The sequence below is a fragment of the Theobroma cacao genome, chromosome 10, assembly GCF_000208745.1.
Source record: "Theobroma cacao cultivar B97-61/B2 chromosome 10, Criollo_cocoa_genome_V2, whole genome shotgun sequence".
Taxonomy (NCBI): domain Eukaryota; kingdom Viridiplantae; phylum Streptophyta; class Magnoliopsida; order Malvales; family Malvaceae; genus Theobroma; species Theobroma cacao.
Window position 1 is genome coordinate 2,687,602 of NC_030859.1, and position 17,209 is coordinate 2,704,810.

At 35.6% G+C, this 17,209-nt stretch overlaps 2 protein-coding genes and 1 long non-coding RNA gene across 3 annotated transcripts; all 3 read left to right on the forward strand.

The window, feature by feature from the left end:
- On the forward strand, positions 917-4,903 carry LOC18586194 (psbP-like protein 1, chloroplastic). The gene is made up of 8 exons (XM_007009431.2): positions 917-1,174; positions 1,287-1,407; positions 1,917-1,997; positions 2,177-2,259; positions 2,384-2,506; positions 2,621-2,692; positions 3,806-3,902; positions 4,577-4,903. The coding sequence occupies exons 1-8, from the start codon at positions 1,109-1,111 to the stop codon at positions 4,678-4,680; spliced, it is 747 nt and encodes a 248-aa protein (XP_007009493.2). The 5' UTR covers positions 917-1,108; the 3' UTR covers positions 4,681-4,903.
- Positions 6,345-7,877, forward strand: LOC18586195 (ankyrin repeat-containing protein At2g01680). The gene is made up of 3 exons (XM_018128773.1): positions 6,345-6,941; positions 7,034-7,777; positions 7,869-7,877. The coding sequence occupies exons 1-3, from the start codon at positions 6,345-6,347 to the stop codon at positions 7,875-7,877; spliced, it is 1,350 nt and encodes a 449-aa protein (XP_017984262.1).
- On the forward strand, positions 9,539-15,022 carry LOC18586198. Its single transcript, XR_001929668.1, has 2 exons — positions 9,539-11,107; positions 14,704-15,022. It is a non-coding gene; the product is annotated as an uncharacterized LOC18586198 (long non-coding RNA).

Sequence of the window (17,209 nt, forward strand, 5' to 3'; positions counted from 1 at the left end):
AACGACCTCGACACCTGCCTCAACACCTACTTAACATGGTCTCGTTGGTAGATTCCTAGGTGTTTACTTTGGAATTAATTGTGTCTGGGGCTGTTAAAGTGCAGTGGCATGGTTCTTTTCAATACGAAGGTAGATATATTTAGAGGGAGGAGTCAAAAGAGGGGTTTGATTTCTTCAACCACAGACAGGCAGAGCTGATATTAAACGTTGAGAAAGAGACAGGTCGAGGGATATATAGATCAATGAAGAAAGCCTTGCATTGAATATGTATCATTACAAAGATTGTTTAGCTAAATTGGGTCAACTAATTCGTAGAAATTTCCAAAGTTGGACAAACTCCAATGAATTCATCTAGACGACAAGAAAAAGAAAAGGTAGATTGGGATTCTAAAACTTGTTTTGATAGCATAAATGATTATTTATAGTGTAAGATATTGAGTATTTGACAGCATTAGCGAACAGATTGCAGCACATGGCCTGCATATATATAGAAAGAGAGAGCTGATTTGGGGTATATGAGAGGCTGCAGAATCAGCACAAGCTAGAGTTTCTGGTATGGAATTGATCACAACATTAATGGCCACAACCTCCTTTTGGGGTTTCTACTTCTATCATATTGATGGTCACAATGCTATGAAGAGTTCATTTGCATTAGATATCTCTTTATTTTTAAGTTATATTGTGAGTAATTAATTAAGTAGAAATTCAAGTCAGGATAAATTGAGGATTAGAGTCAAAACCCAAAATGAAAAGCAAAGAAAAAAGATAGTAAACCCAATTTTTTTTTTCTTCCTTTCTTTTCTTTCCCAATAAAGAAAAACATGAAAGAAAAGTGGGTCCAAAGCCAACAAACATACCTACCACAGAAAAGCTTTTATACGTGTGACATTGTCTGAAAGGTAGGCAGGCCACTTGCAACACTGTCACAAATGGATAACAAAGCGAAACAAAACCAAAGATAAACTGATAATTTCATAGATAAGCTCTCAGCACCAAACAATAATTCTACTCTTTCTTTTTTAGCTTCTTCTTTTGCCTTTTTTTCCAGCTTTTTTTTTTTGCTCTTTCCCTTTCACTAGTTCATGAACTGAACATAAAAGAGAAAACGATGGCAGCTTTGCAGAATTCAGTGCCTTCTCTCCATCATACATTGTTCATTAATTTCTTTCCTCAGGTTTCTTTTCATTAACATGTTAATATATCTGTTGTCTGCATCGGGTCCTTTTTTTTTCTTTGTTTTTGGTAGGATATGAAGGGGGATGGTGGCTTTTTCCTTTTTGTTGTAGAAAGGATTGCGGAAGCATCATCATGGTGCATTTCTTTGCTGTAAAAGAGGTGTTTCTGTTCATGTAAGGGCTGAGCAGTCATCATCAGCTGCAGATTCTTCCAGCTCTTCTCACTTTCAAGGTGATAAATTGTGGTTTAATGATTCATTGTTAATGCAACAAAACTGAAACTGTTTAGGGGTCTTTCTGGATTTTTTTTAAGCATTTTTTTATTGAATGAATTTTTTGGTCAGATTAAACTAAATGTGATAAACCACTGAAATGTAGCTTGATAGGTGCAAAGAATTCAACGGTTGGAAAAGAATTGACCTTTTTCTAGGAAAATTTTTGTAATAAAAAATGGAAGAATTTACTAATGTGTTAGCTGGCAAGTGCTATTGTTAGAATGGTCAATGAGCTAAGGATTCATGGCATTCTGTTCAATTCTGAAAGTTTTTTCATTCAAAAGTTGCGAAAGATTTTGTTCTTGTGAAATTTGTTTGTGATGAAGGTCAGAGTGATGACTGTGTGGGTTCTGTAATGTTATTTGCCTTGACGTTCATCTGTTGAACTAAGCAAACAACTTTATGTGAGCAGGCTATTATCAGTTTTCTTTTTCTTTTACAGTTTTTTTTTTTAATTCTTTTGCAGATAGTTGTGGGAGACGCCAAATGATTGCTGCTGGCATCACTGGTCCTTTGGTTTCAATTGTTGACCAAACTCCTATTGCATGTAAGCATATTCAGTTTTCATATGTATAGAACATTCCAGGAGATAGCTCCTTGTCCATATCTTGTTGTTTCCTTCTTCTCAGGAAGCATTGAGATCAATTCCACCTGCTATTATGCAATGTATTGCTCCTTGAATAATATTTTCTGATATCCTAAGAGGACACCTTTGATATGGTTCAGTTGCTGCAGAAACGAAAAAGGGTTTTCTCTCAATGACAGACAAGAAAGACGGATACTCATTTCTCTATCCATTTGGGTGGCAGGTAGCGTTTTCTGCTCTCTAATGTTTTATTCTCTACTCCTTGTCTAATCTGGTGCATGTAATTTTCTCATATTCATGTCGGAAACCACAATTGATAATGATTAGTCCCCATTGCACGTTGGCAGGAAGTAGTCATTGAAGGTCAAGACAAGGTATTCAAAGATGTTATTGAGCCATTAGAAAGCGTCAGTGTGAATTTGATAGCAACCAGCAAACAGGACATTCGAGACTTTGGGTCCCCACAAGAGGTTCGCCATGAATTCTACATTACCATCAGATTTATAATATAAGAAAATAGGAGATTTTCCAGTTTTACTTTTTACAGATAAGCAAGGCTTAATACTCATTATAAATTAACACAGGTAGCTGAAACTCTAATCAAGAAAGTTTTGGCTCCTGCAACACAGAAAACAAAGCTAATTGGGGCTGCAGAGGTTTGCTTCCATCATTTTCTTGTTTGCTTTAAAGCTGGATCTGTTATCCCTGCAAATATTTGGCTAATTATGCTTTTTATAACTATTTCCTTTCCTGTGCAACCTGGTGTGGTTTCTTTGCCTTTTACTTTTTACCTTTGGCTTGCATTTCCTCTATTATTGTCATCTATTGGGCCATAGCTAGTTCAACTTGGAAGGACTAATTTAAAATTTAAAAGTTAATTAACACAATCTGTTTCCCCCAGATTTTTACTGGGAGAACATACAATTCTGTTGGTTAAGTGGAGTCAAGGACTGATTATAGAGATGTATACGGTTAAAAGACTAATATTTCCTGGGGGAGGGTTATGAAATTTTTTTTTTCTCGATGTTAATTAATACAAGTGGTGATTTTCTATCATGGAGGTCTGACTAGGTGAGGCTGTCTTCACTGTTCACTAGTGTGCCAAGCTGAGTCAACATTTGTTTGGCTTTCATGTGAAGCTGTCACTCAGAAGTGCACAAAATCAATATGACAATCTCATGCATCTACTCTTTCCCCGAGTATTCCTCATGTGATATTATTATGGACAGAAAATACTGTAAAGTCCTTTTGTCCCAAATAGGTTCAGGATCCCAAAGTCCCTTTGAGTTTCCTCTACATCTCAGCATTGTCTAGGCTTCACAAGAGTACTTGGAACAAAAGTAAACACCCCCTAATGCACAAAAAGTTCAATTAGAACCGATTGCCATTTATGTAATAAATTTCTTGGTCGGTGTTTTCATTTTTAAAAGCAGCAAATAGAATATAGGTTTGAAGTAGAAACGATCCTTTGAGTTCATTCCATGATAGAATGCTGTACATTTATTCTCAGAATAGGGTAATTCCATGAATCTCAATCCTAGGTTTATGCTGATAAATGAACTTCCATATCTTCACTGCCCTTCCAAAAGAGTAGTACCGATCGAAGTGCTGCATGACTTATGAGCCTTTGACTGTTAACTGTTATACCTACTCCTCTTGTTATATATATATATATATATTTATATATAGCAGTTTCCTGTTTAAACAGTTCTAGAATTTGTAAGAAAACATTATAGATTGATATGTTGTCTTTTGTATATATGACACAGCATGATGTAGACGGAAAAGCTTATTATACATTTGAGTTTGTTGCCCAGGCTCCAAACTTCACTCGACATGCTCTTAGTGCAGTTTGTATTGGAAATGGTATGAAACTAACTCCTAATATATAAGTACGTTATGCGCATGGTAATACGTTTTTTTTTATTGCAGCAGTATACAGTCTTATCATTTAAGTAGTTTCCATTGGTAACAAAATAGTAATTTATAATACTACATGAATACCTTATGCATATGGGAGATACTCTTTTCTCAGTACACCATATGCTATCCAAACTTGTAAGGTTCAAGTCGACATTTGAAAAGAACTTGTTGAGTTGTTAGCAAATTGCTCTGAATATTCACTGAGACTAATTGCAGCAGTATCTTCAACTGTTCTATGTTGTTTACACGCTGTGGCAACTAAAAGGTTTTCAATTAAGTTCTTACCGTTTCATTTACAAAAAATGTCGTGAGAGGGAAAACCAAAGAGCATAGACACTATGACTGTTTGCTCTCATATGGTACCCTAATTGGAATCCATAAACACACTAGGAATTTGGAGGCTGAGAGCATCAGAAGCAAAAGCTTATGATGGAAATTTGATTCCAGCAGAGTGAATAGGGTGTTAATTTACATTTCCTTAATTCATCATTATCCTAGGAATGTATTCTTATTGTTGTTTTATCTCCAAATAATGAGTCAGTTGCATGCCATTGTGATGCTTTGTTTTTTGTACTTCAAAACCAATCTGTGATCCCTCTGGCATGTTGTTTTATCAGGTAAATTCTACACTTTGACAACCGGAGCCAATGAGAGAAGGTGGGACAAGATGAAAGACAGATTGTTCACTGTCATAGACTCCTTTAGGATATTCAATGTTTGAAAGCGGTTGTTCAAACTTTTAATAACCCAATTGGCGAACAACATACTTCTTGATTGTGAGCATTGTGCATTTTCCGGAAATTGTAACATTACCGATTCTTGTCAATACTTTGTCTTCCTCCTCTTCTTTTTGTTTCCCTCTGGAACTGAAACAATCTTTGTGTAATTATATTACACTGCGATTCCAAATGCAAAAGAACTAGTAATCAAATTCTCATTCCTCTTAATTATGAATTAAACTGATAGCTGATAAAGCCAGTGATTCCTCCGAGGTGCACTTTCCAAGCATTTCTTCAGGAATTCAAAGTCTGCCACCAAAACCTAGTAAATGCTAACTAAAATATCAAAAATATAATCAACAATTTCTTTTTAATCACAAAAAGGCCAATAACCCTTCATAGCAGGTTCCTCTTGGTCATGGCCAGAGTTGTGATGATGGGTGACTTTTAACCTGGGTGTAGGAGCAGGATTGAAATTTATGGAGCCACTCCCAATTCCGGGGTGTTTATGCAGCTAGGCATTGGATCGGTTGCTGGCAGAGAAGAAACCACATACAGGGCTGCTACTGGGCTCTGGTTCATGTACAGTAGTCTTTGTGGGTTAGCTTGCGACGGCTTTTTGAGATGCAAGTCCCATTGTTCTATTATGGGTAGGCAGTCTTTTGATCAACTCTAGAGGGTTGCATGCTTTGGTCTCTTAAAACAGAGAGAAGTCTATGGCAGCGCTTGTGTAAACTCTGTTTGGTATTGATGCAATGTACAACCCTGGCATGTCTTTCAGTGTTGCCATTGGCTCTATTCTTTCAAAATAGAAACAATTTCTTTATATATTTTTTGGCTCCTTTTCCTTGGTTCAGCAACCTCTGCTGAAAAATTTGTGAAGCAAAGATGAGACAACAGGGAAACATCGGTGCATAAAACTCCAACTATTAGCAGAATAAACTCCAAGTTAAGGTTTTTATTCAACCATTGGCAATTTCATTCCAATGAGTTTCATCTAATGTTAGATTTTTGTAATAAAAGATTTATAGTTTAGCAAGAATGGTACCATCAACAAGTGTTAAATTTTTATCAAATTTTGTCATTTATTTAGTTCAAGTAAGCTTCCAGTACTCCTAATAGACAGCACATGCTTATTGCAATTTTACTATAATATTTAATGAAAGGTAAAATTGGGGTATTTGAATAAAATAAGCCTGTAAAGTTAATCTTTTAAATCCTATAGGACATGGGGCTCAAAGACCAAGGAGAGGGATATTCAAGAAAATCAAGTTAGTATCTCTAACGGGGTTCAAGGGCCAAGAAGGGGATATTCAAGAAAATCAAGTTTAGTAAAGTTACAAGAAACAGAGAAACACTGTCATTTTTCGTTTGGAATATTTTATTTTAATATATTGGACAGATGACATGATTTTGAATCGAGAAACAAAAAAGATACGGAATGACTTGAAGGCATTTTTTTAAGTACATATGAGGAAGTGTATGTAATTATTAATTAAGAGTTCATATAGTGGGTTGATTTTATGATTAGTTGCCTGACTTGCTTCTTTCCTCTTTATATTATCCTCTGCTTCTTTATTCTTTAAGCTGCTCTAATCTTTTCTTGCAAATTTCATCAGTTTTCAGTAGTCTGGATATTGCTGCATAATTTATTATCCCCAGCACAATGGATTGGAGGATGATTGGGGCTGCTCAAACAGGAAACATTAGTGTCTTGTATGAATTAATCCTGGAAGATCCATATGTTTTGGAGCGTATTGACCAGGTGCCTTTTCTTGATACACCTTTACATGTAGCAGCATGTGCTGGGCATGTTGATTTTGTGATGGAAATGATGAACTTAAAGCCATCCTTTGCAAGAAAGCTAAACCAAGCTGGGTTTAGTCCCATGCATTTGGCTTTGCGAAATGACAAAATCCAAGCAGTGCTTCGACTCCTAAAGTTTGATATAGGTCTTGTTCGTGTCAAAGGGAGGGGGGGCCTGACTCCTCTGCATCATGCAGTTGGAACTGGAAACCTTGATCTTTCCATCAGGTTTCTTGAGGCTTGTCCTGAGGCTATTGAAGATGTGACTGTTCGAGACGAGACTGCTCTCCATCTTGCAGTCAAAAACGACATGTTTGAAGCTTTTGAAGTCTTGATGGGGTGGCTCCGAAGGAGCCGCCATGAAGCTGCCCAACGTTGGGAAAACGAACTACTGAGTTGGAGGGACATTGAAGGCAACACTGTTCTGCACATTGCAGCTATCAGAAATAGACCTCAGGTACGCTAGCTATCTCATTGACTCCAATTGACTTATATGATGAAAGAGATCTAGTTTTATGAATATGAATTTCGTGCATTTCCAATTATCAGGTGGTAAAAGTATTGCTGGAAAATTTTAGTCAAGACCATATCAATGCCAAAAATTTGGAGGGATTAACGGCTCTAGATATCGTATTAGAACGCCAAAGGATTGAAAGGCAAGTAGATAATAGAGAGATTATGGATATGTTAATCAAAGCTGGAGGTTTGCGTGGTTCCTCGCTTCCCAAAAATCCCAACTCTTCTATCAACATCAGTTCATTCAGATCAAAGATGTCATATTTTCAAAAATTTGTAACAATGGCAGCTCGTGGAAATAAGGGTATCTCAGATGGGATGCGGAACACATTTCTAGTAGTGACTGTGCTAATTATAACAGCCACTTACGATGCCTCATTAAATCCTCCCAAGAAAGGTGACAATGTTTCATCCCACACTAACAAAGTATGGCTGCTGGAAGCAAATCCTCCTAGTGGCAAATATCTTCCGGCCGAGGACTGGCAAAATTTGGTAGATGCATCTACCATGTTTTGGTTATACAACACTTTAACCTTTTGGGCGGCAATTGGGTTAACAGCATATCTCCTCCCGAATCGTTTAATCTGTTTGTTTCTTCTCATAACACTTTCCCTTTTCGGCTCCTGTTACATGCTTTTAGTAGCTGTCATCTCATGGAAACTGCAATCTCTTATTTCTCTTGCACCTTCATACTTAACGTATCATGCTGTTTCCGTTGTGAACTACTGCTTGTCAACGTTAATAGCTGTCCTGGTGGCTTATCGGATCGCCAGTTATGTTTGCTGCAGATTTGTACCAAGAAGAAAGATTTTCTGTCTCGTACAACTTCTTTCCTTTTTGTCTATTGTTATTTGTATTCTTACTCCAGCTGTGCTAAATGTCGAAACCATATTAAAGTCTAATTTCTTTTTGTGATCATCATCAAATATTTATGTGGTTCAGCTGGTTGGCTCCTTCGTCCCCTCCGGGCCTCTCCAAGGGAAGCCCTTTTTGTATCTAGCTTAGCAATGATTTCTTGTTTTAGTTAGCTCAATTTAAGTTTGTGATGTTCTATTGCTTAGCTCTGAAAGAATTATTCTGGCTTTCCTGAGGGAGTTTGGATGCCCACGTCATGTGTTGAAACTCAGCTGATGATGGTTCACCCATGCATTTTCTGGATGGAAGCACAATCCTCTCAACTATGTTATTTTTCCTTTACTGGATAGAAGCATGTTCTGTTATATATGGGGGGCAATGAGCTTACATACTCCTTTGGTATTCTGGGTGGGAACTTATGTCCATGTATTTGGCTCGTGAGCCTTTCTCTATCTCTTACTAGATGGTGAAACTTTCATGTTGGACATTATACCTTCTTATCCACTAATCCTTTCCTGATCACTTTCTCTCAGTTTGAGAAAAAATACATGCCCCAAGTTCCAAATTATAAGGGTAACCATAAAAAACATGAAGAATCATAACTCATAAGGCCTCAAATACTGTTAAAACTCTCAATCCAAACTACATTCTTACCAAGTTGAGTGAATTATATACTGACAATGCAAACAAAGAAATCAAAATGGAATTGAAGTTCTAACTAATTTATTAAAATTAATAATATTTCATTTTCTTCATTTCTTTTGCAAGTATTAAGTAAAATTGTTTAACACAAATCAAATATAAGGTGTTAGTGATGCTGACATGGATCCGAGGTGGAGTTTTGGACACAATGCATGACCAATTAATCCCTTAATAGGAAAAGCAATAAAGAAAAGAATTGGAAAAAGGAAAAACTCCGGAATATTTTTTATAATCCATTAATGTACCAAAAAAATTTATTTTGTTAAATATGAACTATATATTAATTTCTAAAAATGAAGCAGTAATTGTAATGTTAAAATTGTGAAAATGAATGCTTAAGTGATTCTAAACATTCTTTGTTCATTGAGGTATATGATATTTATATGTGTTTAACCTGTCATCAATATAATTCTTTTATACTTTTTTGGTGTTGTTAATTATTAAGCATGGGATTATGATGATAGATCTACTTTTCTACTTTTTTAATAATAAATTATATATATAAATGCAATTCAATATGATTATTAATTAATGCAATTGAGTATGCTTCATTTGCATAAAGTAGATCGATATGATTCTAACTCTTTCTTACCTAAAATACAAATCTTATTATTAATTAATAAATATAATTGAAAAAAATTAATATAAAATGACAGTCTAAAATAATAATCAATAGAGAATTTTCGTCCAAAAAAAATTTATATAGGTGTTAGATTTAATTAAAAAATGTAATAAATATATTATTTTCATGACTTAATTTTTTTACATGTTATTAATCTTTCTATTAAATGCTATTTGGGTTTTAATTTTCACTCAATCATTTCTCTCGTTAAAAACTTCAACTTGAGTTAAACAATCCAACATAAGTCTTGAGTTAATCGTGTCCTCTGTTTTGCTTTCTCTGTTTTTCTATGGTCTTCCGCTCACTTCCCACTCTCTCCCTTGTAATTACAAACAAGGCACTCTTTCACTATTGACCACACACACCCCAGCCATACAACCCATCCACCATTCTTTCAAAGGCCTCACCCCAACTTTCAAACTGGAGTACCACAATCTGAAAAGCGTGTTTGACCATATTAGGCCACTTTTCTTGCTTGGAAAATTTTCCTTGGACCGTCAAAGAGCACCTTATATATGTAGTTTGTTTACTAATTAAGTGTCAAACGCTTGAAACACACAGTCTGCGAGATCATTCTGTCAATTTCCTTTTGTTTATAGCTCTTGTTATCCTTGTCAGTATTCTCAAGATGGATGAGCGTCATGAGAGACTGCGAGGGGCTGCTCAAGCAGGAAATAACGATGCACTGTATGCAGTAATTCGAGAGGGTGCATATCTTTTGGATGGAATTGATCAGATACCATTCTTTGATACCCCACTGCACATAGCTGCAGATGCGGGGCACACTGATTTTGCCATGGAGATCATGAACTTGAAGCCATCACTAGCTTTAAAGTTGAACCATGATGGCTTTAGCCCTATTCAACTTGCCTTGCAAAATGGACGGTCCTTGATCTCCCGGTAGTGGATAAAGATCTTGATCGTGTAAAAGGAAAGGAGGGTAAAACTGCGTTGCACCACGTAGTTGGAGAAGCAGATCTTAGGCTTCTACTCACATTTCTCTTGTGTTGTCCTGAATGTATCAGAGATGGGACAAATCAAAATGAGATTGCTTTGCACATTGCAGCGCAAAGAACCTACTGGAAGCTCTTCAAATTCTAGTAGGTTGGCTTCGGAGGACACACCACAAAGATGGAAAATTATGGGAAAAAGAAGTCCTCTATTGGAAGAACATGCTGTTGAAAGATGATTGAAACTTGGATTGAAGTGTTTTGAAGGAAAGCTCGATTGATGCATTGGAGTTTAAAGTTAGTTGTCTTAGCTGTCAATGAAACGAATCGTTTTGATTTGTATAAAGCTTTGGTTTGGTTAAACAACTAGTCAAGGTGTCGTTTTTTCATGTTTAGTTGAATCATTTAGACAAATGTCGTTTTAGTGTTTCTTCTTCAATTGGTTGTTAACTTTCCAAAGACTTCAGTTCAGTTTTCTGTTAATCTATTGTTAGATTCTTTAACAAACCCGATTCTTGAGGATTAGTTAGTTGTGTGAGTAATTGTTGTATAAATACCAAGACTGTATTAAGAATCTTGGTGTGAATGAAAAAAACCAATTTGTAGTTTTTTTTTTTTTCTCTGTTCAATTCTTTCTCTGTTTTAGTATTCAAGAAATACTTCTGAGTTTTCACAACATGGTATCAAAGCGATTAAGTTCTCGAGGGACCAAAACCATTCTGTTTTTTTAGTTGGTCTTCAGTAATTTGCTGCTTTAATCAGTGTTGATTGAGTCATGGCTTCATCCAGTTATAATGCCTTAGCTCCCCCAATTTTCTCAGGAGAAAATTACACAATTTGGTTAGTCAAAATGAAGACGTTTCTCAGAGCTTTTGATCTTTGGGAAGTGATTGAAGTTGGAGGAGAAACTCTAGTCTAAAGGCACGCAAATCTTACTCTTGCTCAAATAAAGCAGCACAGTGAGGAAGTGGCTAAGAGGTATCAAACACTTTTTTCTTTACATTCTGCAGCTTTTGATTCTCTCTTTATCATAATTTTGACCTGTGATAATCCTAAAGATGCTTGGGATAAGATTAAGGAAGAATTTGAGGGTAGTGATAGAACAAGGTAGATTTAGATATTAAACTTGTTGAGAGAGTTTGAGGTTTTGAGAATGAGAGAAGATGAGGGTATTAAGGACTATATAAGCAAGGTTATGAAAGTGGTGAATTGGTTGAGGTTGCTGGGAGGGGATTTCAATGAAAAAAGGGTAGTAAACAAAATTTTAGTTAGTCTTCCTAAAAAATTTGAGACAAAAATATCTTCATTAGTGGATTCCAAAGACTTGTCTCAAATTTCAACAATAGAACTTACAAATGCACTATTAGCTCAAGAACAAAGGAGAGCTATTAGGATTGATGATTCAGTTGAGAATGCTTTAGTGGCTAGAACTAAGGATATGAATGGCAAACAGGGCAAAGGAGATAAATATCCACCTTGTCCATATTGCAAGAAGAAAAATCATACAAGTAATTACTGCTAGTATCAACCTAATGTCAAATGTAGGTCTTGTAATCAAATGGGACATGTGGAAAAGGTATGTAAAGCAAAGAAGGTTGTTGTTGAAGAGAAAACAGCAATAGTTGAAAATGAAGATGAGAATGAAGAGCTGTTGGTCATGGCCAGGACAGATGCTGACCCATTATCCAATAATATTTGGCTTATAGATAATGGATGTTCTAATCATCTCAGTTGAAATAAAAAAACTGTTTTCTGAGCTAGACAGGAGCTTTAACACTCGGATAAAGATACGTAATGGAGTCTATTTGGAGGTTCTAGGCATTGGAACAGTGTCAGTTGAGACTCCCACAGGAGTGAAATATATTACTGGTGTCCATTATGTTCCTGAAGTTGACCAGAATCTACTTAGTGTAGGAAAGCTAACCAGGAGTCATTATGCACTGTTGTTCAAAGACCAATATTACACCATACATGATCCTACAGGTGCAGAGATGATTACTGTAGAAATGAAGAATAATTGTTATCCATTAAATTTGATGAATGCTAATCAAGTAGCCTTTTACTGTGAAATGGATACTTCTGAGCTTTGGCACAAAAGATTGGGACATGTGAACTATGGTTCACTGGCAAAGATGCTACAGATGATCTAGTTGACGGTCTACCAGCTATAAAAAATCCTGATAAAGTTGGTGATATATGTCAGTTTAGCAAGATGAAAAGGAAATCTTTTCCAAAGGAGAGCTAGTCAAAAGTTGGAACTAATACATGTAGATTCGAGTGGCCCCATGAGAACTTTGTCATTAAATGGCAGCAAATACTATATTTTGTTCATTGATGATTATACCAGATATTGTTGGGTGTATTTTCTCAAAAAGAAGTCAAATGCCTTAGTGAATTTCTTAAAGTTTAAAGCATTGTTGGAGAATCAATCAGAACAGAGTTAAAGACTTTAAGAAGTGACAATGGTATTGAATACACTGCCTCTGAATTTGAGAAATTTCTGGCTAAGTTTGGTATCCAGCATCAAGTAACAGTCACATACAGCCCTCAGCAGAATGGAACTTCAAAAAGACAGAATAGGACACTTGCTGAAATGGGGAGATGCTTATTGTATTAGAAGGATATGCCAAACAAGTTTTGGGTTGAAGCAGTTAACACTGCAAATTATATACTTAACAGAACAGTGGCAAGGGTTCTATCACAGAAGACACCTTATGAATTGTAGTATGGCTTCAAACCCTCTGTGTCTGATTCGAAGATATTTGGTTCAATATGCTATGTAAAAGTCGCTGATGAAAAAAGGACAAAGTTTGATCCTAAAGCAAGTACTACTGTACTTATTGGCTATAGTGAATTAGCCAAAGGTTATAGGGTGTATAATATGAAATCAAACAAAGTGTTAATAAGCATGGATGTAGTTGTAGATGAAGGGCAATATTGAAACTGAGAAAAAAATAGAATTGAGGGAACAAATCAAGATGGTAAAAAGGATATTGATCAAGTGTTTGTTGTTGCACTATATGTTGATGATATGCTGATCATTGGTCCAAACAAGACTTATCTAGAAGACTTCAAAGCACAAATGTTAAATGTGTTTGAAATGATAGATTTGGGCCTTATGTCATATATTTTAGGGATGAAGATATTGTAACTTACTGATCAGATTGTACTGCATCAATCAAAGTATGTAAGAGAATTGTTAAAGAAATTTAGTATGGATTCATGTAAGGCAGTTGATATTCCATTTGCAGCTGGGAACAAGTTGGCCAAAGAAGATGGATTTGGACAAGCAGATGTAGTGACTTACAGGAGTATGGTTGGTTCTTTGCTGTACTTGTCAGCAACAAGACCTGTCATAATGTACTCTACAAGTCTCCTTTCAAGATTTATGCAGGCTCCATCAACTTTGCATTTCATTGCAGTAAAAAGAATTATCAAGAATGTGAAAGGCACACTGAATTATGGATTGAGATATGAGAAGAATGAGAATAGTGAATTACATGGCTATAGTGATAGTGATTGGGCAGGCTCTTTAGAAGACTCAAAGAGTACTAGAGGTTTTTGTTTATCGTTTGGTAGTGGCGTTTTCTGCTGGAATAATAAGAAGCAAGAAGTCGTGGCTCAGTTTTCTACTGAAGCTGAGTATATAGCTACTGCAGCAGCAACTAATCATGTTGTGTGGTTGAGGAAATTGTTAAATGATCTTGGTTTCAAGCAAGAAAAGGCCACCTTGATTCATGTAGATAACAAGTCTGCCATAGCAATTGCCAAGAATCCTGGACAGCATGGTAGAGCAAAACACATAAGAGTAAAACACCATGCAATCAGAGAACTAGTTAAAGAAGGTGAGATTGAACGGATGTACTGTCCAACAGATATACAGCTTGCAGACATTTTCACAAAAGGATTGCCCAAAGAAAATTGAGTTTCTGAGAAGGAGATTTGGTGTTTACCAGGCATTCAATCATGGGTGTATGTTGAAAGATGATTGAAACCTGGATTGAAGCGTTTTGAAGGAAAGCTTGATTGATGCATTAGAGTTTGAAACTTAGTTGTTTTAGCTGCAAATGAAACAAATCATTTTGATTTGTACAAAGCTTTGGTTTGGTTAAACGACTAGTCAAGGTGTCGTTTTTTCATGTTTAGTTGAAACGTTTAGACAAATGTCGTTTTAGTGTTTCTTCTTCAATTGGTTGTTAACTTTCTAGAGACTTCGGTTCAGTTTTCTGTTAATGTGTTGTTAGATTCTTTAACAAACCCGATTCTTGAGGATTAGTTAGTTGTGTGAGTAATTGTTGTATAAATACCAAGATTGTATTGAGAATCTTGGTGTGAATGAAAAAAACCAATTTGCATTTTATTTTATTTTTCTCTGTTCTACTATTCAAGAAATACTTCTGAGTTTTCACAACACAAGCAAGGGGATGCTGTGTTGCATGTTGCGGTATCCAATAATCAACCGCAGGCACAATCCCTTTTTTAAACTAATTATTGAAACAGACATCTAATTTTTTTTATGCGTTTTATTTGTTAATTAATTGTTTCCTCTATTTATCATTTAATCATTTGTGCAGATGGTAAAACTTTTATTAGAATGTGGGATCGATAAGAACGCCAAGAACTGGAGAGGGTTGACAGCAATGGGAATCTTACAAGGCCAAGCCCGAGTCGGCAACAGATAGACTTAATTTGTCAATTCTTAGTAAGTAAGCAAGCAAAACTGGTAAACAAATTCTCATTCCTCTCAATTATGAATCAAACTGATAGCTGATAAAGCCAGTGATTCCTCCAAGGTTACCATGCATGCACTTTCCAAGCATTTCTTCAGGAATTCAAAGTCTGCCACCGTAACTTAGTAAATGCTACCCAAAATAATCAACAATTTCTTTTTTATGCCCCTGGCGTGTCTTTCAGTATTGCCATTGGTTCTATTCGTTTTCTTTTGGCTCCTCTCCCTTGGTTCAGCAGCGTCTGCTGAACAATTTGTGAAGCAAAGATGAGACAGCAGGGAAACATTGGTGCATAAAACTCCAACTATTAGCAGAATAAACTGAAAGAAAGCCATTCATCAACTGGTTGGTGCAGTGAATTTGATTTAAACTGCCAGTATTCAAATGCTTAATAGAGGAGTTCAAGAACATTCAAAGTTATGTTATATTGACACAAAAGAATCAAACACAAAATTTTAAGGTGTTAATCAAAGTCTGACTCAACCTGATTCACTTCAATCTGATCCATGAACACCCTTAAGTGGAATTTGAGATTTTCTCTTTAATGTCTAGACTTCAAATTTTAAGATATAAGAGGCGAGATTACCACAGGAAAAAAAGACTATTTTTTTTCTTCTGCCAAAAGTGGAATTTATTTATAACAACATAATCCCTACTAAAATAAAGGCATAGCCGGAAAGCACCAATAGCAATAAGCAGAGAACATATAAGCATCACACATCACAAATAGCGAACCATGAATCATTTAACCACCAAGCAGCAAACATAGAGTCTCTGCCCACTCCATATTTAGCTAGAGCATCGACAAAGGAATTCGCCTCACACAAATTATGGACAATGGCTACATCACCGATGGACGGCATAAGACTGTCAATCTCATCAAAAACATGTCATTTATCCCACTGTCTCTATTACTAGTTTCCTAGTACCTGCAAGTGAGGATGATGCAAATAAACGAAGGGCATATTTGAGAACCTAGAATCTAATATGTCTTCTTTTGTAATTAAAAACTACTAGTGTATATATATTGCTTGAGAACCACAAATCCATATAAAATTGCAGGATGGATACACCAACATTGACTGACCTTGTCGCCTTCTTCGGCACCATTTAATTTATCATAGCACAATGTAAATGTGTGTCAAAAATGTTATCTTTCAATTATTCTTCCCGTACGCTGAAAAAGGCAAAGAAGACAATGTTATCACGGATTAGCTATTTGATTGGACATTATAGAATAAGTTGTAATGAAAAAGTTATTTTCAAAGTAGTTCTCGTGACTCCGTGCCTTCTCATTCAGTACAATGTGGAGTCCACACATCTCGCTCACCGCTATACTTTATCATTGCTGGCAATTCCTCGAAGGGTACGTCAGGGTGTTCTTTAACCATGACTAATCGAAGCAGTATCATATTGTAACTTGATACTTCTTACTTCAATTACTACTCTTTATAACCAATGAAGGAAAATTTGTATAAAACAACTGTATCATATTGTAGATTGGATATCACCAAATCATTACGTCCATCTCCAATGCTCCTAAAGCACCCACTACTGGTAGCTTTTTTTTTTTTTTTTTCTTATGCTGAGGCATTCACAACAATATTAAACAACATTATAGACAAAGAACATCTCTGTCAAAGTCCTTTTCTTATTATATGCTTTTTTTAAGTCTATTATAAAAAAATACCCCTCATACTATCCTTTTCATAAGATTAATAATCTCATTAACTATAAGTGAAAAATTTGTAATTTATCTCCCATTAATGAAAGCAAATTGATTGCATCCAATCACCTTTGCCGCTGCAAGTCTCAAACGGTTTGCGAAGATTCTAGCGAGAATTTTATACAAACTTTCCACTTGACTAATTGGTCTATAATTGCTTGACCCATAAGACACTCATGCTTTGGAAAGAGAATTATAAAAGATGAGTTTATGTAATTATTAAAAGAACACAAATTATGAAATTCATGCAAAAATTCATCACTTCCCCTTTTAGATTGTTCTATTGATTTTAGAATAAGTGCACATTAAAATCATCTGATCTTGATACTTTTTATCTTGTTTGCTTAGTCAACAAAGATTTTTGTTAATACCAACATGTTTTACAAGCTTTAATATCCCAATTAAGAGGGAATATCGTTACAAGAATCATCCTAAACATCCATTGATAGTTTGACCAAAATCATCGGTCAGCAACAATATAAAAAATATCCCATTTATCATCAAGTATAAAATAACTCAGTTCTTGGCCAATGAATCTGCCAAGAAATTTGCTTCCTCAATTTCCAATCGCAGACTCATGGCTAAGCTTTATAAATCTGAAACATTAATGATAATTGTAACTCG

Bases quoted from the DNA above. Each gene is read 5' to 3' on its own strand.
- LOC18586194 (XM_007009431.2), top strand. From the start codon at position 1,109: ATGGCAGCTTTGCAGAATTCAGTGCCTTCTCTCCATCATACATTGTTC. The intron at 2,507-2,620 runs GTTCGCCATGAA...AAATTAACACAG, and splicing joins ACTTTGGGTCCCCACAAGAG to GTAGCTGAAACTCTAATCAA. The intron at 2,693-3,805 runs GTTTGCTTCCAT...TATATGACACAG, and splicing joins AGCTAATTGGGGCTGCAGAG to CATGATGTAGACGGAAAAGC.
- LOC18586195 (XM_018128773.1), top strand. From the start codon at position 6,345: ATGGATTGGAGGATGATTGGGGCTGCTCAAACAGGAAACATTAGTGTC. The intron at 6,942-7,033 runs GTACGCTAGCTA...TCCAATTATCAG, and splicing joins CTATCAGAAATAGACCTCAG to GTGGTAAAAGTATTGCTGGA.